We start from the raw sequence: 25,909 nt of genomic DNA, 5'->3' as shown, positions 1-25,909 counted from the left end.
ACCAGCTAATACTGAGACCTGAGAACGCTTAGATATATTTGTTACAATTTAAAATCTCTGTTTTATCTTGCTGAGGTTGAAAGAAAACAGGCATAGAGTATTCTCTGAGCTGAAATAATTCTGCCCATTAAGCCTGCAGGTTTTATACAGCCTAGTCTATTTGTAGGATTTTTAATTTTGCTGATATCTTTTTTTTTTGCTCTTCAACTTCCTTTTCCTAATATTTGCACTATATAAATTAACAAATTTTAATTTTATATTAAATTAACACATTATACTGATTTATAGAGGCTTTCAGACTGTGCGTAGGATTTTATAGAAATATTGGGCAAACAGCTACACTTCCCAGCAAAGCTGTCTAAAACCTGGCTATGAACTTTTCATTATGTATAATGACTTTTAAAGATGAATGGATACTTCAATCTAAAACAAGCCAGAAGATGTGCTTTCACTTGTTTTAGAAAATTGCCTTTCAGCTCTTCTCTTCCATAATCAGCTGTTTGACCACTTACTTTTTTCTTGTGCAATACAAAAGCCACCATAATGCATGTATTTTCTGCTTTACATGTAGGGCAGATTCCATATGAAGGCAAGAAGAGGAAGAAGAACTGTGGTGAACTTTAATTTTTTTTGGTGTATCTTTGGTTCATGAAACAAGATAACTTGTTCCAAGTTGTCAAGTTGTTTTGGGTATGGCTATATGTGTGTATATATATATATATATATATATATATATATATATATATCCATAGGAAGAAAAGGGAAAGTGTGGTGCCTTTCACTAGAAAAGGAACATTTTATTGCTATTAATCTTGGCATTGTTTCTTCAAGCCCGGACTGATGTTTTACTGAATTCTGCAAATCCAGAAATATTTCAGGTTTGAATAACTTAGCTTTTGAATTTTTGAACTAACACTTTAAGGGTAGTATATACTACATTTTTCAGTATATACTGAGAAATGTAATTTTTTTGAATAATAATGAATACTGTTCAAAGCATATGATACAGCTTTTGGCATGTTTGCAACTGGTAAATATAAGCAATATATCATGACATTGATTTATTTACTTTGAAAAGTGTATATTTTGAATTAAAATGCCACTATTAAAAATATGATACATATTAGAACCAGATAACACTAAACATTGTGAATGATTATTTTTTGAGATTGGGTTTATCAGTAGCAGATAAGATAAAAATGTACCTTTTTTCATTCTTTTTTTATTTTTGGTTGCTGTACCATTATACTTACTACCAATTGGTTATTTTAGGACACGTTGTAAAGTGTCAAAGAGTAGAGAAAATGCCTGAGCTAAGACAACAAATACCACAAAACTATAATGATAAGTTTTCTGTCTGTATTTTTTTTTTTGAGTTATTTTGGCCCCTACTGAAAATCTGAGAGCTGCTTAAGTATGCAGTAGAAGAAGTAGCAGTTGGGTTTTTTCCTTTTTGTCTCCAATAGCAGAAACAAGTGACATCCAGCTTTTCTGTTGGCTTTGATGCTTAGGAGTGCTTAGTATGTGTGCACATGCATATAAATAATTCCCTTTTTATGTAGTTTTTGCCAAAGTGCCCTCATTTGAGTGACATTTTTGCTCCATTTACATCAATGTTAAAATTTCCATTAACTTCCCCAGGGCTGGGATTCCACCTGTTTCGTCTAAGTTCACCATAGTTCAGTCTCATGTATTTAAAAGCATTTATATTTTAATTGCTTCAGTGGAATGCAGTTGTCGTGACCGGGAAATCTTGCAGAGGGCAGAAAGGATCATCTGGCAAGGAACAATGCCACATAAGGGCTTACTCAACAGAACAGAAACACTGAGCACTACATTCAGCGAGAAATTGCGTGGTAAGGGGAGTTTCAAATTAATCTCCTTTTACAAAACTTTTTTCAAGTAGGATACTGCTGCCTTTAAAGACTTTTGTCCAAGTCTACAGCTTCATTCCTGCATACATGTTGTTGTAAGCAACAGTTTAAAATGTGGGTCTAACGAGATGGAGACAAATCTGTTAACACCACGCAGAGAGCGAATTATGCAACTTGGCTGGTTTGGGTATCTAATCATGACAAGAAAAGAAACAAAGGGTGAAAGTGAGTGTTAGCAATAAAGAAAAGTTTTCTATAAAAAAAAGTCAGTGCTTTAGCCCCCTGATTCTCTCACCTTTTCCTGTGCATCTTGCCTGCAACTGTAGTTGTAGTAAAAGCTGTTCAGTGGAGCAGTTTTGCCTTGGCACAGGAGATGGAATGTTCTCTGCATGTCTGTGCTAAGTATGGCTTCAAACCTAAATTTCTCTACTTTCTGATTCTTGGTGTATTTTCCTTGACTCTTTCCTGGATCCAGGTCTAATTCTGCCTTCTGTGTGCTTTAGCTAAACTCTGAGATAGCTGGAAAAATATGTTGCTGCAAAGACAAGATGGGATATCATCCATTGGCTGCTGCTGCTTCAGCTTATCAGTTTTTCCAGTACTTCCCAGATTTAAAGCAGATAAGACAAAGTATAGACATTTTCTCTGGAGTGCATCAGTAACTGCAGGTGAGGAAGTGTTTGGGATTTCTAAGCTGTTACTGGGAGCAACAGATATGTCACCAGTTGTGGCTTTGCTTCCTATATTACGGGAGACACAGAGGAACCAGTTTTTGGAGGTCATGACAGGGGTTTTTAAACAGTAAGGTTTTTCTTTTTCCCAATTTTCATGTCACTAGTCATTCAAACTGCTTTTAATAATGTGAACAGTGTTGTCCATAAATACATATGATGGCAGTCCCTAACGTGGTGCTCCTCAACTAGTATAAATCCCTGTAATTCCTTTGATTTATGCGAACTGGAATAATCCTGTTTAGTTGAAGATGTGGCCCAGAGTACATTATGTGTATGTATTAGTCAGAGAAGGTTGTAGCAGTTTCTAATTCTTCTACTTATTGCTTTCATGCAGATGTAAAGTATTTTTTTAAGTTTACATGGTCCAAATAAGGTATTTAGTTTTCTATTTGTAGTGTCAGTATTTTGCAAGGGAAGCAACATCCTTGCTTTACAGGAAATGAAGACCGTATTTGGGTCTGGACCTTGAAGCATTACTGAAATTTTAAGAAGCAGAAATATTTCTTTAAAGGATAAACTGATTGTATGTGCAAACTCTTATGCAATTAAAATGCTTAGCAACTTCAGAGCTTATATTTTATTGAAATTAATGAGACTGTTAAATTCATGTAAAGTAGATGAATCCAGGTATTTAGAACATGTAAAAAGAAGTAAAAAAAATTAGAATCTTGTAGCTTGAAAGAGCAATGAGAAATGCAGTTCTTCTCAAATTAAAAAAAAAATGATGCCTTTTATTATGAGCAGACTTTTTACAAAGGGTGTTTCAACTGAGGATCTCACAACTCTGAAACACAGAATTAGGGCTCAGCATTGAGGCCTTTATCAAATGAACAGTCTGAAGGAGAAGAAGAATGCTCCGATGATTTGTCAGCTGTGGGATTGGGCTCTTGCACCTCATCCTGAGAGGTAAGACAGCTTTACTTTCTGTAATTTTCAGAATGAGCAAGCAAGAAGTGTGACTTGCCTAAAGTTACACCACAAGCCTGTGGCAAGCCGTGGAATAAAACACCCCAGCAGATGTGTACGTAAGCTGCAATTTCATCTTTCTCTCGTGATTCTAAGTTGGGAAGAACAACAACTGTTTTGAAATTCAAACCAGGAAGATAATCATGTCTTTCCATGTGATTTGTTGGTTATACTGGCTAGTTATCTTGATTGAAATGAGGAAACACTGAGGAAACAAAATCTGCTGAGTGGGTGGGAGGATTTGGGGTATGGGAGCTGGGGGTAGAAGAAAGTTTACCATATATCTTTTCTGATCTGAGGACCAATTGGCTAAATTGATGTTAAGCTGATAAATTTTCATATGACCACCTTCCTTTTTTCTTCCGTCAGAATAATTCAACTAGAAAAAGGTAAAATATGTCCTGGATATAAATAAATAAATAAATAAATAAATAATATACTGAGGCCCTACTCTCTGTCTTCTCTATATCTGTTTCTAGTTGTTTTACTTCTCTTTGTCCTTCTATCTGGTTCACATCTTTAAAGTGCAATTCAGAAAACTGCCACAAGCACACTTGGAGAACCTGACAGAAGTGCAGTTTGGCAAATTCAGCTAAGAGCCAGTGGCAGTGCTCAGTCTCACCATGCCATCACAGACAGATGATATTACAAGTTCAAGAACATTCAGGTTTTCAAATGATAGATTTTAAAAGGAGAACAAATTTCTGTAATTCACTGTGCATTACAGCATCAGTGCCATAAATAGGTGTACTCTCTTGGTTGCTTGCATGCCTGATTTTTAAATTTATGGTGAAGTATATAAAAGTATCTAAAATTAACGTATGCTTACACTTAAAAGATAAAAGCTAGTTTCTGCCAGTGTAATAATGTACATAATTGGTTCTTCACAGCAAGAAACCAGATACTCTTTCATTCATGCATTCATACCACGGCTGTCTAATTTATGGAACTGCTGAGAGGGTGCTTTTAGAGAGGTAGGGGGAAGGAGAAAAAACTCCAAACATTTCTTACATTGTTACCTGACTTGGGATGCACACATATAATTATGTAAAATCTGTGTCTGGGTGGCTGTTTGCTCTTTCTTGCAGAGTATTCTGTGCTCACTGAGTGGGAGGGTCACACTGTGAGACTAATAAGGACAGAGCTGCATCCCCCTCTACCACTCTTTGGAGACTCACTCTAGCAACTCCTCGGCACTACAGCAGCTCTGTACAGGCATTTTCAGTGCTTCTGGGGGACACACCAATAAAAAAAATAAAGGTAAGCCACTCACTATGTGTAGTCAATTATCTAAACATCTTACATGTGCACACTCACACATGCTACACTATTCCTGGCTTGTTTTGAGGTGTTTTTGTTCAAGGGTTTTTGGTTTTGATTTCCAAAATTGCCATTTAAGTTTATCATTGCTAATGTTAACTATGTCTTATATAAACATGATGTATACCGTAAGTTTTTAACATACTGTAATCAGCCTGTGCCATAGTATTCTGCTCGTGATTCTGTAAATACATTGTATATGCTAGTGGGTGGCAATAGGTGTACGCTAAGATATGCAAATAAAAACAGCCCTGCTAAATGAGCAGTAATTTACAAAACTGATGAAACTGTTGCGAATTGCCACTGTGCTGATTGTGCATATATTTACATTTAAAAGCCTACCTTGTAACTAGCAGGCGTGCCGGGTGGCCTGCCCGCAGCGGGTGTGAGCGCGCTGGTGAGCGAGCAGCGGCTCGGGCGGGCAGTGCCCTGCGGGGAGGGGGCACCGCGCCGCCCGCGGCTCTCGGGCACAGCCCGGCGGTGCCGCGGCCGAGTCCCGGCCCGATGGGGCCGCCGGGGGCCGGGGGCGGCCCCTCACCTGCTGGCCCGGCGCAGGTGCCGCCGCCGCCCCGGGGCTGCCCCGCTCGCAGGCGCCGCCGGCCGGGCGGGCTCCTGGCCCCGCTCCGCCGCGGGGCTGCGGAGGAAGCGGCGGCGGCCGCCTGCCCCTCGCTTGCTGCCCGGGCTGCCGCGGGTCCCGGCGCTGCGGGCAGGGGCCGGGGAGACGGGGCGGGCGCGGCGGAGGGAGCCCGGGGCGGGGGCCGGAGAGCGGCTCCGGTAGCGGGGCGGGGGCGCTGCCCGGCTGGGAGAGCTGCCCGCTTGCCTTCCCGCCCGGAGGGCTGAACCCTCCCTCCGGCAAACGCGGCTCGATCCAAGGGAAACGGGGCTGCCGGCGCTGCCGGGTCGGAGTCTGCGCTGCCGGGGCTCGCGTCGCTGCACGGGCGCCCCGTGGGCTCCGGGGGTGCGAGGGAGCGGAGCCTCCTGGAGCAGCCGGCGGGAGAGGACCCAAGCCCGGAGGTGCGGCGGCAGCGAGGGGGTGGCGGTGCTGGTGATCAGAGCCCTGCACAAAAGCAGACCTCCGGAGCGGCAGCTCTACTCAATTCCCGATGCCTGCTTGTAAAGCAGGTGCAGGAAATTAAATGATAATTCATTTGAACATGTATTCGCTTTGCTGCTGGAGGGAAGGCTAGAAAAGTTAATCATGATGTAGTTGCTGTCAGTATATGACAGAATAGCTTTCATGATAAATAAGGTGCCTTGCAAAAATAATTATAACAATTGCATCTTAGGTACGTGATTTCCTTTTCTTACAGAAGATGTGATTAGAAAAACATTAGATATTTTCTGTGTTTCATTAAATTCATGTGTATTTATATGTCGCAGTTGGCTTAGAAAGAAGCTTTTGTCCTCTAATGACAGTACCAGTTTGTGTTGTTGAAGCCTGTACTTTTGTGAGATTTAAACTAGAAATTCAGTATAGGCTGCTCTAGGCACTTTGCAAGGTGGAGAAATACTGCATTTTGGTTTCTTTTGTGGTTAAACAATTGCATGTTGCCTTTGTTCCATTTGAGGACTACCTTAGCAGTCACTGTAAGTGTTGTGACACCAAACAGTTTAACTAATATATTGAATAATGAAAAATAATTTGGGGAGAAATATAAAAGAAAATTAGTAATTACTAATGAAATGAATATTCAGTGCCTTTACAATTAATATCTCCAAGTTAGCATTTCTAAGGTGTTACTTCTGTGTTCATTAATAAAGAACTAAAAAGGAGGATATTTATCATTTATTTCCAAACTGGCATAAACCTATTTGTAGCTCCTTAAACTGAAAAATTATACACTTGTATATGACTAGCAACTCCTCTTCACAGTTAAGAAGTTCTTGTTTGCAGCATTCTGACAAGGTGAGGTGAGAAGAATAAGATGAGATTGTTCTGAATATGCTTATTTTTTGTTTCAGATTTGTAGCTGTTTGTTCACATGTGTCCAGGGGGAGATGAAGTACATTGGATCCTGCATAGTTTGGCTTTGTATGGCAGTCTTCCTCCTTCCTGTTTCTACTTCTCTGGCTGTCAGTGACCACACAGGTACTTCTATTTTTCTTGTCCATCACAGACCAAAGGCATAAATCTCAATACTGAAAAATTTTTAGCAAATAACAAGAGCACATAGAAAATAAACAATGTGAAGAAATAAAATTATACGAGGTTCTTTTAATCTCTTTTCTGAAATGAACTAAGTTTGAAGCAGTTCCAGAGCAGCTTTTCTGCTTCCTGTGCTTGGAAGATTCATGTTTGGAGGTAATTGTAGTTCCTAGGAGTTTCATTTTGTACTTTTCTTTTCCTACCATACAAAACAAGATTATAAATCAGAGTTTGCAAAACTTTTGTGAACAGAATCATATGGCTTTATTAGTGCAGACCAGTTATCACATTGACCTAAACAATCTAATGCCCATGTTAACTGCACCTATACTTAATTCCTAAACTGGGTCATATATTTCACACAGAGTGAAAAAAACCCTTTTTTTCCTAAGAAGATGGGGAAAAGAAATAAAAAGATATTGTTTAACTTAAAAGCTGTTTCCCATCTTCTGCAAATTTTCTCAGATTTCTCTGTTTTCCTCTTTCTTTTACTTTCCACATGTTATCTAGTGTTCTCACTTAAACTCTACATTAACTCTCCAGAATGTGGCAAATTCTGTCTTAAAGGCACATCATATGTGCTTGTCAAATATAGAACATCAGTTTTCTAGAATTACTCAGCCTCAGCAAGTACTTCAACTTATTATAATTTTCTAAAATTATTAGCAAGGAAAACATGTTTATTGCTATTTAAATTGACTTGGGTTTTTTCTCAAAAATAAAATTAACTCTTAGTAATGTTGCTCCTTTCCAGAAATCTTATAAAAGATAATAGAAACTACACACACAACAACAACTTTGAATTTCAATAACTCATTTATAACTCAGGCCCAAGAAATTTAAAAGTCTATGACTAGAAAAATAATCCTTTTACTCCCCCTGGAAAATATAAACAGTAATAATGAATAAATAATAAGTGTAATGTGTGGGCTCTGAGGTAATAATAATGCATTGTGAAGAGCCAGAATTTAAGTCAAAGTCTTTTTCCCCTTATATTTTTAGGGCAGTGAGGCTAAGTGCTCTGCTGATGAATTATTCTTAACCCCTCTGAGAGAGCAAGTCTACATCATAGCTGTGAAATCATTCTGTCTGAAAGAAGATAAATAGGTTTTATTCTGTCATTGCTAGGTAGTGGGTTGCAGAAGGGAAGTTTTTAAAGTGCTAAAATGGTGCTAGTATGGAAGGTTCCCTAGTGATATAGACTGAAAAATGTTAAAACAAAATTCCAGGAAGCAATGTCTCTTTTATTTTATTTTTTTTTTTCTAATGAAATGATGCCTTAGTAAAAGTTGGACCAGCCACAGAAGATGTGGCAGATACACTGAACTGCAAATAAACAGTGTATCTGAACTATGCAGTACATTCTGTTAGAAGTTTGTAGCTAAGCAGCCCATGGTGAAGTTGCAGTTTTCCTTAGCCTGATTGCCACAAATAGATCAACTATGGGTCCAATTGAACTGCGAGGAAGAAAAGGAGAGGTTGAACCTCTCCTGTGAATAACTGAGGGTGTGCACTTGAAAGAGGCTCCTTCCGTTTGTGGAGGTACAGGCAGATGGTGAGGAATAACAAGCTGATAGCTGCCAGCTTGAGCAGCTCTGCCAACAGCAGGTGTGTAAGTTAAGCCTGGAGATAAACTCCAGTTGATAAGAGGAAAGAGACTCTAGTAGAGTTTGCAGGAATGGTTACCATTGAAAAAAGAAATGCAAGTTATAGACCGGAAAGCAGGAGTTGGGAAAGAATGGATCCAGGAGCGGAGCAGTGGTAAAAGTGGTACAGATCCTTCTGCCAAGCTTTTGTTACTCTCCTCTGTTCAGCTGAACTGACTCCTCTGTGTGGCAAAGTTGTCTTGCTCCAGTTTTATAATTTGTATGCAGGTTAATCTGTTACAAATTTGAAATCTGCTTTCTTCATGGAGAGACTAATATCTAAAGGTTTGGGATTTTTTTTCCTGTCTTGTATTCAGTTGTTCTTTCTTGGGCCTTTGTTCCTTCCCATGTACAAGTTCTGTTTAAATCAGCATCTGTCCTTCAATATCTGCCTAGATGATCTTTTTGGTTTTCTTCCTTCAACAACATATGCATAGCATTTATTTCTCTGGGCTAAAATGGAAACTTTTCCAGCAAAGCACCTTTAGGTAGGATCTGAAATTATTATATTTACATCTTGAAATTTCTCACCCAATCCACTTGAATCTAAAAGAATGGCTTCAAATACATGGAAAAGTGTAGACTAGAATTAATTTGAGGGTGGTGAGGGGAGGAAGTGTGTTAGGAGAAGGATTGATTTGAGCTTTCTGAGCAGACATGCTGAATATACTTTGACTTATTCATTGGACCAATATTGTAATGAATAAATACCAGAATTGAAAAAAGAGTCGGAGGCTGAGAGAGTATGCTGGATCTTCTTGGAGCAGTCCTCCTTAGGCTCTGAGGGTGCCAGTAAGCATTAGATTCACATAGATTTCTTTCAGTTCTCATGTTTTGATATGCTTAGTGTTCATTAGAAGGAAGCACTCGCTTCCCATGATGGGGTATAGCAAATCTGAGGGGAGAGAGTTCAGGAGTTTTCCGGAGGCATATTTTTGATCTGACTGCAAGCATACTTTCTTCATGTTGTCGACTTATTATTATTGGGAATATTTGGGGTTTGAGTATGGACGTTAGCTCTTTCTGTAGTGACATGTGAAGTTCTAATTTGATCATTCGTGACAGTTTTATATTAAGAATATTACTGTTCTGTCTCATTCCCAGATCATTGCTTCTTTTTTGACTTTCTTTTACAATTAGAGTTTTTTAAAGCCACTTGCTAATCCATGAAAAATGTAGTATGAACAGAGTGCTGAGACTAATAGGCATGGTGAATTTTCCTTGTCTTTTGACATGGAACGTGCTGTGAAAAGTATTGGCTATGGATCATGATTTTAGATAGGCGCTCTAGCCCAAATACAGTGAGTGATTTCAAGTATGCAAATCAGTTCAGCTTTTTGGTTTTAATGTTTTAGTACCGCTAGATACTTCTCCAAATCAGTATAATGACCCTATAGTTTCTCTCACATACAATGTCTTCATAGTCCTGACATTCCCATCTGACCTGGCCTTGAATGTTTCCAGGGATGGGCCATCTACCACTTCTCTGGGCAACATATTCCAGTGTTTCACCACCATTATTGTCAAGTTTAGTCTAAATCTAACTTCTTTTATTTAAAACCATTAGCCCTTGTCCTGTCACCACAGATCCTGATGACAAGTCTGTACCCATCTTTCTTATAGGCCCACTGGCTAGAAGGATGTAATAAGGTCCCCCTGGAGCCTTCTCTTCTCCAGGCTGAAAACCTTAGTTCTCAGGAGAGATGTCCCAGCTCTCTGATGGTTTTTGTGGCCTTCCTTTGCACCAGTTCCAGCAGGTCCACATCTTTCTTGTGCTGGGGCCCTGGAGTTGGATATAGTAGTCAGGGTGGGGGGCTTTTCGTGAGAGCTGATGGGCAGAATCACTTCTCTTGATCTGCTAGCCATGCTTCTTTAGATGTAGCCCAGGATATGATTGGCTTTCTGGGATGTGAGCACACATTGTCAGCTCATCTCCAGCTTTTCAACCATCAGTATTCTCAAAGCCTTCTTGTCAGGGCTGCTCTCAATTCCTTCAACTCTCAGCTTGTTTTGAAACTGAGCATTGCCCAGGTGCAGCATTCTCATGACGTTATTGAACCTCACAAGATTCCTATGAGCCCAATTCTCAGACTTGTCCAGGTCCCTCTGGATGACATCCTGTCCTTCAGGTGTGTCAACTGCATCACTCAGCTTGGTGTCATCTGCAAATGTGCTGAGGGTGCAGTCAATCCCTTCATCTATGTCATTAATTAATTAAATAGCATTGATCCCAAACAGAACACCATTTGCCACTGTTTTCCATCTGGAGATTGAGGAGTTGACCACTCCCCTCTGGATGTGACTGTCCAACCAATTCATCATTCTCTGAGCAGTCCACACAGCAAATCCCAGCCTCTACAATTCAGAGATATTGTGGGGACCATGTCAAAGGCCTTGCAGAAATCCAGGTGACATCCATAGCTCTTCCCTTGTCCACTGATGCAGTCACTCCATTGTGCAAGGCCACTGAGTTAGTCATGCAAGACTTGCCCTTGGTGAAGCAGTGCTGGTTGTCTCAATGAAGTTGAGAGGTGTGTTGAGTGTGTTGAAGTTGAGAAGTTGAAGTTGAGTGGTGCTGGTTGTCTCAAATAATATGAAATCCTGCTTTTCACTACTTACTCGTCTTCATGGGAGAATATAGTTCTCCAGGGGCCTAATGTGACTATCCTAATCCTTGAACTCTGTTTCTTGGATTTCTTATTTCTGCCTGCCAATGCTGTTACATTATTTCATAACCATCTAAATAGTCACCAGACTTGAAGTTGACTTCTTTACTGTATCACGTTCCCTTAATTCTTCCCACCCTTGTCTTAATTTTAACATTGTAATGTAATATAATCTTCTTTACAGAGTAAAATAAAAGAATACAAAAAAATCACATGCCTGTATACTTTAAGCTAGAGATATGTAAGAAATCTGAATTCTTGACCTTGAAAGCAAGCCAGCTGGATCTGCTTATCTTCATAATGAATATGTTTGATATTACTGGATATCATTGCTGATATTTGCAGGTGTGTGGCTAGCTCTGAAGAGGTTGCCTGTGTGTTTATGAAGCCTGATCCATGTATGGGAAGTATGAGAAAAATCTTAGGTAATATGGGTTTCTGCCTGAAGCTCAAGTTGACACAGGACATGGGTACACATTAGGTTGGGCTTTGGTGTTTGGCCACATTCATTGGTGTGGCCATGGCTACTCATGGAAGCTTCAGTGCCTTTGCGATGTGCATGTCAGTGGTGGTAGATGGCAGCTAAAAACCTCACCTGAATGTGAAGTTTGGTTATAAGGTAGCAGATGGGTACTTGCGATGTGAATCTAGCCATTACGGGTTACGCGAATCTGAAGAAGCCAAGACTGCCCATTGGAAGTTTCAGTTCCCCCTCAGGAAGTGCACACAAGAGATATCTATCTGTAAGAGGGAGACTGAAGCACACACCACAGTCTCTTTTGTCCTTGTTTGCATGGAATGGAAAGCTGAGCATGGTGCCTAGATGGAAGTTGCAGTGTGCTTCAACAGGTGTCCTGATCATTCCAGGAATTTGGAATGCGCCATTGCATGTTGCAACAGATATGTCTAGATGCAATGCCTTTTTTTTTTTTTTAATTATGCTATTAGAAAAAAAACCCCAAAAATTCTTACTAATCTTAGTAATGAGAGAGAAGAGACAATGATCTGTGATGTACCTGCTTGGTCTGAATAAATTAATACTTTCAAGATTATTGGATTGACTTTATATTAATAAGCTCATAGCTAGAACTCATTGATTTATAAAGATCCAGGCCTACTTTTTTGTATGGCTAGGTAAAGATATCATTAATTTAAAGATACATTAACGTGACCTTATGATATCATTGGTTTTATATGAATTTTTTATTTTAGTCCACACAGATGCAGTTTTATCATGTGCAGGGCAATCTAGTGCATAAATGTAAGCTTGTTCTTCTTACTATTTCATGAATTTTATAATAATGTATTTTAACAGGCCAGATAGATTCATGGTTTCCCACTGGATTAACAGCAAGTGTTTATCTTGTTCTTTTTCTTTCCTGAATATCTTCATGTAGACCTTGTCATTCAGCTGCCCACATGTTGAATGGGCAAACTGCCTGTTTTGTCTCAGGCTAAAGAAAATTTAAGCATCTGCTAGCAGTCAAAAAATCGTGGAAGAGGTTAACTATGCAAGCTGTAACTGCAGAAAGAATTTTCATCACTCTATAGTAATGAAAGTTGTCAGTCTTGGTATGGAGAGAGTTTGGTCTTGTTATTTGAGAGTTTTCCCTTAGCTCTCTGGTAGAAGGAATAGCACTGAACTAAAGGAGTGCAATAGAAGATTCGTGTAACTCTTTCAGTTCTTTTGGGGATGTGGAATACAAATAAATAAATAACACTTAAATGGCCTGTCTATGGTGTGACTGTTGTGCCACTGATAAAAATAGGTCCACGGTCCAGTCTGTGGCATGTGAGGAATCATCGCTATCATCTGGATAGCACAAAAATTAAGGCTTGAGTCTTTATTTGGAAGAAAGTGGCTGTGGGGAATAGGCTCAAACTTTCTAGTCTTTCACTGCTCAACACTCATGTAAGTTAATGCTGGGGAAAAAAAAAAAGCACACTTGTGTCCCAAGTCCTCAAAAGCTTACATCAGTTTAGGGTAAAATCAGCAATAAATACTCTTTGTCTGCTCTTATAAGTACTGCCAAGAATTTAACCAAAAAGAGAATCTACCTTGAAATTTATTGAATATTTTTGTAAAAGGCCCTTAGGAAACCTGTCGATTTAAGAAAAAACATCTATCCATGTATGTCTGACATTCTTTTGTGACTTCAGCCATAAATGGCTTCCTTTATGCCAGCTTATTTCTTAGAGCTATAGTTATGTAAATGTACCCTAACATCATTCATTGGTTTAGAGTGGCTGTGTATAGAATTCTATAGTTCAATAATCTGTATTTGATTGAAGCTTGAGGTTTGTAAACTAAAGGGTATCTAAGGTGAACCTGTCTCTGTCCCATGTGTGTATATATCAACTGCTGTATTGAAATTGCTATGTTACTGTGTAATTCCAGCAAATGCTTTTCTCACTGTATAAAACTTCCTGCTAACCAAGAATGATGAAAGATTCCACTTCAGAGTTTTCAACATGAATATTCTTTACAGTTCGGTGTCTTTTCTGGGGAATGGGAATTTACAGAGTTTTTCATGCATATATTTAATCTCATCATGAAACTCTATCTGTACAGGGAAAAACATGCATATCCACGTATTTATGGATCTATATGAGGGAAAGAAAAAAATTTATTCTCTGAGAGCCTTAGAAGTAAATTAATTTATCTGTGATGTTACTTGTAGTAGTCAATTGTTAGTTGTGACTGTGATTTTTACATGTGAAGCACATGGAACTTAATGAATCTTACAAAAAAAAAAAAAATTGTTTCACCCGGTCTGTTCTTAAAATAGTTAACATAGCTTTCATTAACCACATTATCAGGGAGTGTCTTTATGTCTGTATTATATGATATAGTGTCACTTTTACTCGTTATTTCCAATTAGCCATTCTCAATCGAGATCAAATTCTGAAATATATTTGATAGCATTTAAGAGTTTTGAAGGATAATATGCTTTCTACATAACTACAGAATGAATGACAAATTTCACATGCTTTAAGGTTACAAATATTGCCATTTTTAATACCAATGTTTGGTCTGGATGCTCTCATGAAACATTCAAATATAGATAATTTCCTGGTTAATGATAGGACGTTCCTTACATTTTTAATTGAACTAATGGTTCAGAAAGTGCCTTGACCTTCACTGCTCAGCAGCTTCAGATACACCTTGGACATCTTTTCAGTTGCATCAGCTCACAAAGCTCTGTGCTTGATAAGCTGACAGGCCAACTTGTCATCTTTGATTTACTAGGGTTTTTTTTTTTTTAGAATTTAGCAGGGCTATTTGCAAAACTTGTTAAATAGCAAGCCTTATTTCAGACCCCTGCACAAAAGTGACATTTTCCTGTATTTCCTTCTTAAAAGTGGACATTCTTGTATATCTATTAAAAAAAGAGCATAAAGGACTTAGTGCAAGTAAGAAGTAATAATGATTATTATTGCATATTAATAATACAGTGTCTTATCTGAGGGTTCAGTTAGATTTAACCTCAGTTTACCGTGTTCCAAATTTTAGAACATTCTGTTTGCTTACGAAAATACTTTGGTCCAGACTACTCCCCTACTTAATTTTTGTGCTTTTTTTCCCCAAAATACAATATTGTTTCATATTCATGAATGGGGGAAAATATTTTCTAGTAATACAGTGAGAAATACAAAAAGAACTTGGAACAGATATTGCTGCTTTATAGAGTGTTATAAATGGGAACAGCATGGTAAGAATTTAATGGTTTTCTTCTGGCTATATTGTTTATATGAACTTTAACCACAGGCAGCTGAATTAAAATGTGATAAAAATTCCATCTGCTTATATTATTGGAAGTTTAGTATAAAATTTGCTTTTGATTAGATTTTGTAATTTGGTTTATTGCTGCTTTTCATATCCTAAAGTGACAAAAAGAAACATTCCTGTCAATATTACCATAACTGCCATGATAGTTTGTTCAATTCCTGTTAGTTTGATACCATTTTACCATAGATAATAAACTGTGTTCTCTTGAAGGTGCTGTGTGTCCTTTAATGAAAACTGTTTCCCGTCATCTCAAGCAAATCAACAGAGACAGTCGTGGTGTATCAGGTAAATGACCAAGCTAATATGGATATCTGTATTAATTAGCTGCTAATGATTGCTGGATGTAATTATAGTCTGACTGAAGCTGGCTTTAAGATTGTAAGGTTAGGACAGAATGCCATCACCAAGCACCAAAAGCTGCTGCTGCTACCAGGAAGGTGGCAGCATCCCAGAACATGTTTTTCCCCAAAAATATTGGTTCAAGTTCAGCAGCCACACTAATTTCCATGGTTTTTTTCCAATCATCCAGCATTCTTATCCATTCAAATGTTAAAAGAACTAGCAAATTCATTTTTCAAGTTTTAAAGTCATCTACCAAGCGAATTTTGCATGAATAGTTCTTATAAAATAAATATTGAAAGCTTTTCTGACTTCAAGTTCTACTTTTCAAAATATCTTGTCAGTCTATATTCTAGAAATGCTAATATGCTTGTATTCAAGTATGCTAAAAATTATTTTTTACTTACAGTATTTAAATTCCATTATAATTGTATTGTATTGTGTTCTATTTTACAGGGTTTGATCTGGCAGAAAGCTTTTCTTTAAGGCAAACATCTTGTGGTGGGGAAAAGATCTGCTTTAAACTGGGAAGTGCACCTCTCATTAGAGATACAAGGTAAGATACTACTTTCATGCTTAGGTTTTAAAAGATAGAGCTCAAACTCAATGCTACTAATTAACTGAATCACTGAACATGCATCCAAAGAATGCCATAGAAAGCAGTATGGCTGTTTTTAGGCTTTTTTAATTTTCTTTCTGTGGGAAGCATTTTGATTTTGGTGTGCTATTCTTCTGGAATCTGGGAGTACATAGGTAGTAAGTTAATTGTGAATAGCACTTTCTCAAATCATGATTCTAATACTGAAAATTCCACTGTTAATGGATTAATATTTATAAAACAAAGGAAACATATAACTTTCATGGTATGACAGGAAGTATTATACTAATGTCCTCTCAGTGAAGTTGTCTGTCCTCTCTCTCACTACTGCTGTCAATATTAAAAAGAGAGAGAGTATCACCATTTCCTTGAATGCTATTTTTTTATTTATGTTCCTGGTATTCACATTTTGCCTTTGAGCAGCAACAGAATAGTGGGCACTCGGTGTAGAGGAGAAAGTAGACAAAATCCTATTCTGGCACAGGGTGGGATGAAAAGCAGAGACTGCACGAAAAATCAAAAGGACAGTGAAAGAGAGCAGGGCACAATTGGATTGGATGGACTTCAGTTTGCACAGGGACAAGGAAATGTCAAGAAGCAGTTAGGAATGTAGTTTCAAGTTCCCTGAGCTCAGTGGAGAGAGAGGATCATCTCAGAGCTTCTTGGTTGAGATGTGCTCTGAGTCATGGGACTGTGGTTTCTGTACAGCGTGTTCCTGCGATGACGAGGGAAGCAACTGTATTCCCATGTCTTCAGGTTGGGTATTTTCTGTTGCAAGAGGTCTGGCTCCAGCTTGCCTAGTAAAAAAACACACCTGGCCCTTGGACTTCCCCTTTGCTTGGATCCTGGGCATAGCACAGAGGGATTGTGAGTAGCATGAGGCCAGGGGGAAGGAAGAAGAGGAGAGTTGGAGGCAACCAGACACAAAACAAATGATCCTTGTGGGAGGAGTGTGACCACAGAAAGAATTTATCTAGCAATTTAGAATGTTTAGGTTCTCTAAGGTTTTCTGATATATTAGATCCTGTAAGTGCAAATTTTTGTGCTTGGGTAATACTGCAAAATTAAAATAATCACTATCTCTTTTTCAAAATACATTGGATGCTATGGAAGGAAAATTTACTGGACAAAATTACTTGAGACAAAGAGTCCTCTTCTTTTACTAGGACCTTTCCAGCATTATCCAGATAGTCTTTGGAAGAGTAACAGGATGGGTACCACCCATAAATGTCTTTACTAAAAATATTTTGAGAGATTTTTAGTAAGCAAACTTTATTTAAAAAAATATTAATTTTTAAATTAATTTTTTATTAATTTTTTAATTAATCCTTTTTTTAAAAGCCTTTTTATCCAATTTATGGGAATTTGAGGGAAACATGAAACTACGGAAAGGTAGAAAATTGAAGCAATAACAAAAGATGTGAAGCAATTTTCCTTTAGGAATAAGAAGTTAAGTAGTGCTAAGAAATGCATCTTGTGAGCTGACTTTGTTTTGAAACAGTGAGAAAATTAGTGCCAAAAATGGAAAAGAAAGGAGATAGAAATTGCAAAAGGGTTAATTATTCAAAATTCATATTACTCTGAGGTAAAATTCTTGATCCAAAGTATTGATTTCTAAGAATTTCTGAGTGGTTTCAGAAGTGGTCTGAGAGGTCATGTTGAGGTTAAAAAACATAAAGCTTTTTTCTTAGCTTTATTTAGTAGGCCTGAATACTAGTGTCTTTTTTTTCTACTTCTTTTGAAAAAAAATTATTAATGAAGGCAATGAAAATGGGGAATTCACACCATGGATGATAGCTGTGACCTAGCAAAGCCCTAAATATCAGCTATTGCAAGGAAAGTCACAATGGTTGTTTTGTTTGGCTTTTTTATTTTTTTGTACTATATACTTTTTTCCTATATTTTATGTCATCAGCTTTTTGAAAGGAGAGAAAAAATGGCTATCTGGTTTTTCCCCATTTCCAGTGTAACTTGGGCATGGGCTAAAGAATTTCAGTTTTGAGTAAACCTGGGAGGGAGGTGGCTTGGCATTCATGGTCTCTTGGTTCTCACATTCCTCACTGTCCCTGTTATTTTATTCTGTGTATTCTCATTAAAGGAGTAAAACAAAAGAGAAAATCTTTCTAGTTTTCCCTAGAAATATGCATCTCTGATGGATGAAAAATTTAGCTGGATGAAGCAACTGAGATGATGATTAATAAAATGCATATCAGTGCTAATATATGAATAAAATTAGGCATAAAAATGAATATAGTTAGGCAGAAAATTAATACTGTGTTATTGATGATAATGAGGTACAAGATAAGATTTTCAGTCAGCTTGCTGTGCAAGTAAGTAGTACCTCATACATATATCTTCCTGAACAATGAAAGGGTTAAAAGTATTTTCAATAACATGTAAGCACTGCAGAATTTCTAAAATTAAATCCTTGTTATTCATGGCAATAATCTTGCTCATCCTTTATTAACCTTTCTTCACACAAATGCATGTCATTAAAAGATGAATTCTGTTCTTAATTATTTTAGTTTGCCGAATATAAAATGTCTTTCTGATATTGAGAGAATACTTTGGTCAAAAAGTTTTTAAACATTTTGTTTTAAGTGTGTTGCTTTTTAAACTTTTCTGAAGTTTTAGGATTTTTTTTAAAATAAGGGCAGATGACAGTGAGGAGCACGAAGTCGGGTTTTGGGTTTTTACATGGTAGGGTTACAATAAAGGATAGTCAGAAACTTGGTTATCTGTCATCATAACCTTATAATTTACTATCTCAGTTACCCATGTACAAGATCTTTTAATTAATTATTTTTATTTAAACCTACTTCTCTTACATTATGTCGGGTTGCATGGTTCCAGACTCCTTGTGTTATTAGATGGCTTTAGGGATCATTCTGCCTCAGAAAATATTTCAGTAGACGTGGTGTGCAGTAAGCAGCAGAACAGTGTTTGTTATCCATCCTGCAGGAAATTGAGAGTATCTGATTAAGCTGACTAGCAAGTATCAAGTAACTCGGCACATCTCCTCTTGCATTTCATTCATTCAGTTGTAGTGTGGGTAATAGAAAGCTATGCTGTGCCATTTTTCTTCTCTGATGCCATTTTGGTTTTTTCAATGGACCTGGAGTAGTGTTTCACCTATTTATATGTTGTAAATAATTTACAATGCACTGTCAGCTTGGGAAATTGATTATGTTTATTTGTGTTGGACTTCAGCTGTAGGTCTTTCTCTCTTTTTGTGATGCAGTTCTGTATATATTTTGTCTTGTGATAGCAGATGGATAGCTCTTATGCTTTGTGTAAATGACTGTAATATATTAATGTAATGCCAGTAATACTTTTCTTATTAAAACTTTGAATTGCTTATTGAAGTTCTCAGTGAACTTTAACAGGACTTAATTCCTGAGGAAAGCAGTGTAACAGAGCTTTTGAGTCATAAGCTTGTAGTAAAGTACTGTTAGGCAGACAGTCTAATTATATAGTCATAATCACACCACAGAATCATAGAATAATAGGAACTATATAAAGTTTAGTTTTATCTCAACAAATACCTTATAGAGTCATATTTCTTCTCCAGACTTCAACATGTACTGCCCATGTAGTGTATCCTAGTGTGGCACAGAGTTTGCTGATAAAGGAGAACAGGGCTCTGTGCTGGTAGCATTCCTTTAGAACTGCCAGCAGTACACAGTATTTCTGGACATGAAACCTTTTAGGCTAATCTTTGTTCTTCGGTTGGCTTAAACAGCTCTATGATAAATTAATTTCACTGTCTTTCTCCAAAGATGCATCAGACATCAGTTGCTTCTCTTTCACACTTTTCTGGGGTGCTGGTGGGACTTTTTTTTCCTCTTCTGAAAGCACCAATAAAGGAGATAATGAGCTGGTTTCGGCTGAGTTTCAGAATGTTTTTGAAATGGATGTTCATGATTAGCAAATCTTCATGGCACAGTCACAGCTTTCTTATTTTGTAGTTTGTTTGGCTTGACAAACCATATTAATTTACTGAGGAGATTATCATAGCTGGCTGTTAAATGATCTGAGTTACAGCAGTTGGGATTACTCTCACAACTCTTTTAGGAATTCTTCCCCTTTCTTTGTAAGATACTACAAAGGAGCTTGGATTTTGACTGTATTTGGACTACGAGCTCCACCAGCAAAGTTGTTACTCGCTGCTGCCAGAAGAGCTGTGGCTTGGGCCATATTTCAGAGAAAGTGTTTCACCTCCTTGGGATGTCTAGTTACTGGAGGAAGAAATACTGTTCCCACTTGCCTCAGTAAATTCCAGGCAGGAGGATTCTTTCTGCTAAGAACAGAAATTGGTGATGAATAATATTTATGTGGGGTTTTCTGATTGTTTCTAGTGCTAGCCTTTTTAATTGAAAAAAAAAATGTGGAGGGAATTCCATTTTCCTAGAGCACAGCTGGCGTCAGGTGAGGAGGTTTCTGTGCTCACTGTTAGAAGCCTTTCACAGCCAGCAATTTGCTTTCCCAAAGCCGCATATCTCTACGTGATTTTGCAACCATTTGCTTTGATGTCTGTTCTCTGCCTGTATCTGCTGAGACCACTCTCTTCACCAAACTAAAAAATATTGGCTTCCTTTCATAAACTTCACCTCTCCATGAAGATCCTCTTGGGCATGACTTTTTATTATTTTTGTACATAGCATTTGTTTTGGACATCAGAGTTTGCCTCAACAGTCTTCTTGAAAAACATTGTAAGACGCGTTTTAGGAAGTTTTAGACATTTTTCTTATAAATGGTACAGAATAGATACACGTGATAATCACTGATTTCCAAAACAATTCATTGAAGACGTTTAAAAGTGTGACTGAGAATGACAATGAGGTATTATCCCAGTTTTGAGGCAGGAGCTACAATTATTCAAACCAGCTTTTGTGCTCACACAAAATCCTGCTAACCTTTGGTCTATTAAAATATTAGATGGCTATCCAAGAAAACACCTCTCCTTTACTATATCACACACTTTTGAGGTCATTTGAGCAGTTGGAGCCAACAATGCTAAGACTGAAATGTCTGGTATTTTAGTTGCAGGGTATTTTCAAGAAAAAGGCCTTGCCTTTGGAATTTACTTCCTGAGTGTGGGAGCCTGAATGTAGTACAATTTCTAATTTTTCTTCAGGTCTTTTAAAGTAGTGGATCAGAAACTGTAGTGATTCAAACTTTCTTTTATCCTGAGATAATATATTTTGTGTTTATTTCCAGAAACTTCAACACTTACTCTATTTCAGAAATTAAAAAGAAGGAAAATACAGTGATTATTGTTGAAAGAACAAATTAGTGTTGTACCCACCTTGTAAATACCAATTATTTAATTTCACAGCTAAGGAGAAAAATGGGGCTTCTTACCATGTAAAATGACAGACCAATGCTTCTTTTAAAGAATAATCACCTGTCAATTTCTTTCTGCATTTGGGCGCTTGTTTCTACCTGAAAATGTACAAGAAATATGGCAATTTTTATAAAATTCAACATTCAGGTATTAATGGATTTTGATGTCCATATTAGTTTGAATCATGCTACAATATAACATGTAATTTACTATGCAGAAAGAATTGGGAAACAAAGGCAAAGACAGAGGTGGCAGAGGGGAGGAGTACATTTAAAAATGTATAGCACTGACATTAAAAGCACACTGTGAGGGAGCAGAGAGTTAGAAAATCTTTTTAAATCAAGCTACTGACTGTAACAAATTAGAATTCTTTGATCTGTAGTGTGTTCCCCTGAGAGTGGAGCGCTTAGTGGAGCAGTGTCATACCAACTGAACTGGTAAAACACTGTTGGATGAAGCAGTGTTCATCCTTTTATTTCCTAGTGATGATGTTCTTGCTGTAAAGCACTTGCAAATGAAGGGAAGAGGCTTTTGTGTGCTTTAAGGGCACTGCTCCACAGCGAGAGTGGGCAGGAGACAAGCAGTGTTTGTGTGGAATCCCATGTGCCTCATGGCAGGCCATAAACAAATCCAAATAAACAAAGCCAGAAATATTATTTGGAAGAGAATAAAATTAGGAGCTTACTTTCACAGCACCCATCTCCATCTCTCAGCCTCATCTCACTTCCTCCACATCAGCATCAGCCTCTCTGTTCAGCGAGGCTGGCGGCTGATCCCCGTGGCTGTGCCATCTGAGCAGTGACAGTGGGGAAGGAGCAAGATAGGCTGCTCCCAACACCAGCAGCACTGCCTTTAGATAAAACAAACCCCAAAACTCTACCTTGAGCTTTTAATGGTTTAACCTGCTCTGGGGAAAAGAATCCCAGTGTTCTGATTGAAACAACGGCATCTGCAATTTCACTTTTGCTATGTATTCCTGTAGGGAATTCCTTTCTATTTTCATCTGAAATGGATGCCAAAACTATGGTTCAGTTTTCTAAAACATAGATTTTCATAGATACTGCAATTGCAAGACAAAGTTGTTGTGTTGTTTGATTTCTAGATTCAGCAGGAGAAATTCACCTAGATGCTTCTCAATGACTCTTGTTCAAAAACTTGGACACAAATTCTGAAGAAGGTTGCTCAATTTACCACTACATTAACTGAAGGAGCCTTAAGTGATTCCAGAGTGTGGGGAACTTTCAGAAAAATTTACATGCCTCTTGCTCCCTGCCAAACATGCTGATTTTTAAAATCTTTGCAGTGTTTTCTTGGTTTGTCTTGGCCACCTTTTTTGAAGAAAAATCTATCAAAAACGAGTACAAGGAGGATTCAGATCTAAGTCTTTAATAAGGTCTGCGTTTGATAGTCTTAGAACAAAAAAATGGTTGCAAAACCAGTACAGATGAAGTTTTCAGGAAAACCAGAATAGCTGTGGGTATCTGCAGCCATGCTATAAGCAACCACACAGAATTCAATGATCCGTACTGGGCATAATGCACGCAGCTGAGGATGCACTGTAGCCCCATTATGTTGTATATAGAGACTGAATGATCATTTATCAGTTTTGCTGATTGAGCTGAGAGGATCCAAGTGCCTTTATAAAATGCATATAATTTTTCTTGCTGAAGCAATGGTGCCACATGCTTCAAAAGTAATTTATCAGCAGATGAAGGAAAAAAACCAAAACAACAAGCATCCCTGTAATAAATCAGATCTTTCTTTTTCTGGCTTTTGTGATTTAACACTGTGTAATCTAGTTTGCTTTAGCTATGCTGTCAGGCATTTCTCCTCTTAACTAAAGTTTCACCTAGAAAAATATGTTTGTGCTGCTATATCTGTGTTTATACTGGGGCTTTTTGTTTAAACATGTCATACAGATATCATACCCTTCCCCCACCTTTCCTCTGAGTTTTTAGGTTTTATATCTAAAAATAGTTCATGGTCTGTCTCACAGTGAAACTGCCTGGTGTTTTTTTCATTACTCTGATTTTAATTTATTTTCGTTTTGCTCTGAAAGATTTTTGACCTTGAGCATTTCTATGTGGTCAGCTCTTTGCAGTTTTTATAATCATACTAAGTATTTTTTTTGTTTATGGAGATAAATTGACAAATTTTTTAAAATACTTCTTGGATTTTGAATGGACAGTACAGTCCATGTCCTGGGTTTTTCACTTAGAGGTGTGGGTATCAATTTGAGTTCAGTCCTGAGTGTTGAGAGTTTGCTGATTGCAGTCTTGCCTGTCTCAAGTAAATATTTGTCATGCTCCAAATGCATTTCAAAACTTGGAATGATTTAATAAACTTCAACTTGAGAAACAATCAATAGGAACAAGATGTACAGTTATTGGTATATTAACAGAACCACATGCAAGAGATCATGTTATTTTTGGATTTAGTCAGTGTGACTAGTTCCAGTATCTCAAAATTCTATTAAAAAAAATAAATCCTAAAAATACTCTGGGATTGGGCATGACAATTTAGGCTTTGAATAACTTATTGATTATAATTCCTAATATGGCATTGTGCTTCTAATTTTCATAGGAAAATTCATGTACCTTTTATTTTAGGGATTAGACTACTAATTATTGATACACTTTTTATTAAAAATGTTAATGCTCTTCAATTTCAATTCGATTTCCCTCTTTTACTCAGTTTTCTTTGTGAACTCTGCTGAGACTTCTGCTTAGATTAGATGTTAGGAATTTTTTTTTCACTGAAAGTTTTGTAAAGCATTGAAACAGTCTGCCCAGGGATGTGAAGTCCCTATCCCTGGAAGTGTACAAAGGCATATGGATATGGCACTTTTGAGCATGGTTTATTGGTGGCGCTAGGTTGGACTTGATGATCTTGAAGGTCTTTTCTCAGCAATTCTGTGAGTCTATGATTCTGTGAGAGTTTGGTAAGAAATTTGTGTGCTCATAATCTATGGTGAGCAGTACTGATTTACTCAAATACTTTTGAATGCATATCCCAAAAATGTCCATTGGTTAAGGCACATGAGGTTTGCTTTGGACCACTCCTGAGAAGTAACAACACAAATAACATTATTGAGGGGCCATGACTCTACACCCCTTTTTTCCCTGTTACTGGATCTGTCTCTTACACCAGCAGTTCAGAATGCTAGGTGACAGCCAGTTTAAATTAATCTATGAAATTAAACAAAAAGTATAGTAGTATTCACCAGGAGTGTATACAGTAACAAGAACTGATTGCCAAGGCTTGCAGGGAAGAAGTGCCATTCCAGCCCAATTCTTGCACTGAGGACCCTCTGTGGTGGATGCACTTTGAAGTGCAGCATGTTCAATTGCAGCATGAAATCATTGCTCATGCTCAGGATGGACATCTAGCAGTGACTTGTACAGAATTAGTAGATAATGCTCACTCATTTTATGGGTAAAAGTGGTATTTGGAAACAGGAGGATTTGGGATGTGAATCTTCTATTGCAGTAGTTTGTTTGACTTTTTAAAATATCTCCTGTGAGAATAAGTTGCTGAGAATTAGAATGTTTAGCATATGGCATTATATTCTAATATGAACTGAGAACAATATATGATAAGGACAGTAACTAATAAGATAATCATATGGATAGAGGCATTGGAAGAAAATGTATTACAAAAGGACTAAATATAAAATGTAAGTTCTAGCAATACTTGAGTAATAAGGCTGTATATGATGAATTGAATGTCTGAAAAGGAGATGCCATCAGATATCTGTTCAGTCAAAAAGGAGTATAAACTTTGAAATAATTTCTTTTTTTAATAGGGTATTTTTCTTTCCAGAAAACTTTTTTTAAATTTAGAAAGTGATAAATAATTGCATTACTGTTAGTATGTGGAGACAGATACGCTATGCTACCAGGAAATTACATAAGCTTAAGATTAGTTTATTGTGAAAGTGTTAGGAGGACTGAAAAAACACTTCATGATTCAAGATAGCTGATAAGATTTCATGGAAAGGAAAATCATGACTCATTAACCAGTTGAAGTTCTTGAAACATCAAAGACTTATAACATAGCCTTGCTTCTTTTTTTCTCCCTAAAAATAAGTTAGAAATACTCATATGAATTCATATTATGCCTAAGAATATATTTCTCACAACACCCTAACTTTTTTAATCGCAATTAAGTTTAAGTGTCATCTCTTTAAAAAGCTTATGCTGATTTTGTTCTACCACACAAGTGAGTGTTTACTCCTACCCATCTGGCTCTAGGTGATCCTGTGAGAGCAGGGGCCTTGGAACAGATGATCTCCAGAAGTTCCTTCCAACCTCAGCCATTCTGGGGTTCTGTGATTGTATTATAAACTATTCTGTAAATGGTTTCTCTTCCTTAGGAATGTAGTTTCCCATAATATTGGGTATGTAATTTCATTGTCAATCATGTAAGTTATAGGGTAAGAGTGAATTCATCAAAATGCAGGTTTTCTAATGGGGTAATGAGG

The 25,909-nt window shown here is 37.5% G+C and overlaps 1 protein-coding gene across 4 annotated transcripts in view; it reads left to right on the top strand.

The window, feature by feature from the left end:
* Positions 1 to 4,753: 4,753 nt before the first annotated feature.
* The window catches only part of COL19A1 (collagen type XIX alpha 1 chain), a 178,014-nt gene continuing 156,858 nt past the window's right edge, over positions 4,754 to 25,909 (top strand). For 3 of the 4 annotated variants that reach the window (XM_036380957.1, XM_036380955.1, XM_036380958.1), the window contains exons 1-4: positions 4,754 to 4,834; positions 6,857 to 6,983; positions 15,353 to 15,427; positions 15,938 to 16,037. In XM_036380957.1, coding sequence (XP_036236850.1) covers positions 6,893 to 6,983; positions 15,353 to 15,427; positions 15,938 to 16,037 — 266 coding nt within the window. In that variant the 5' untranslated portion in view covers positions 4,754 to 4,834; positions 6,857 to 6,892. Of the gene's footprint in view, positions 4,835 to 5,770; positions 5,909 to 6,856; positions 6,984 to 15,352; positions 15,428 to 15,937; positions 16,038 to 25,909 lie in introns of those variants that run through there. The other variant, XM_036380956.1, reaches the window with a different exon arrangement.

The sequence above is a fragment of the Molothrus ater genome, chromosome 3 (genome assembly GCF_012460135.2).
Source record: "Molothrus ater isolate BHLD 08-10-18 breed brown headed cowbird chromosome 3, BPBGC_Mater_1.1, whole genome shotgun sequence".
Lineage (NCBI taxonomy): Eukaryota > Metazoa > Chordata > Aves > Passeriformes > Icteridae > Molothrus > Molothrus ater.
The sequence above is the reverse complement of the archived record's forward strand: the minus strand, read 5'-3'. Positions and strand labels throughout refer to the sequence as shown.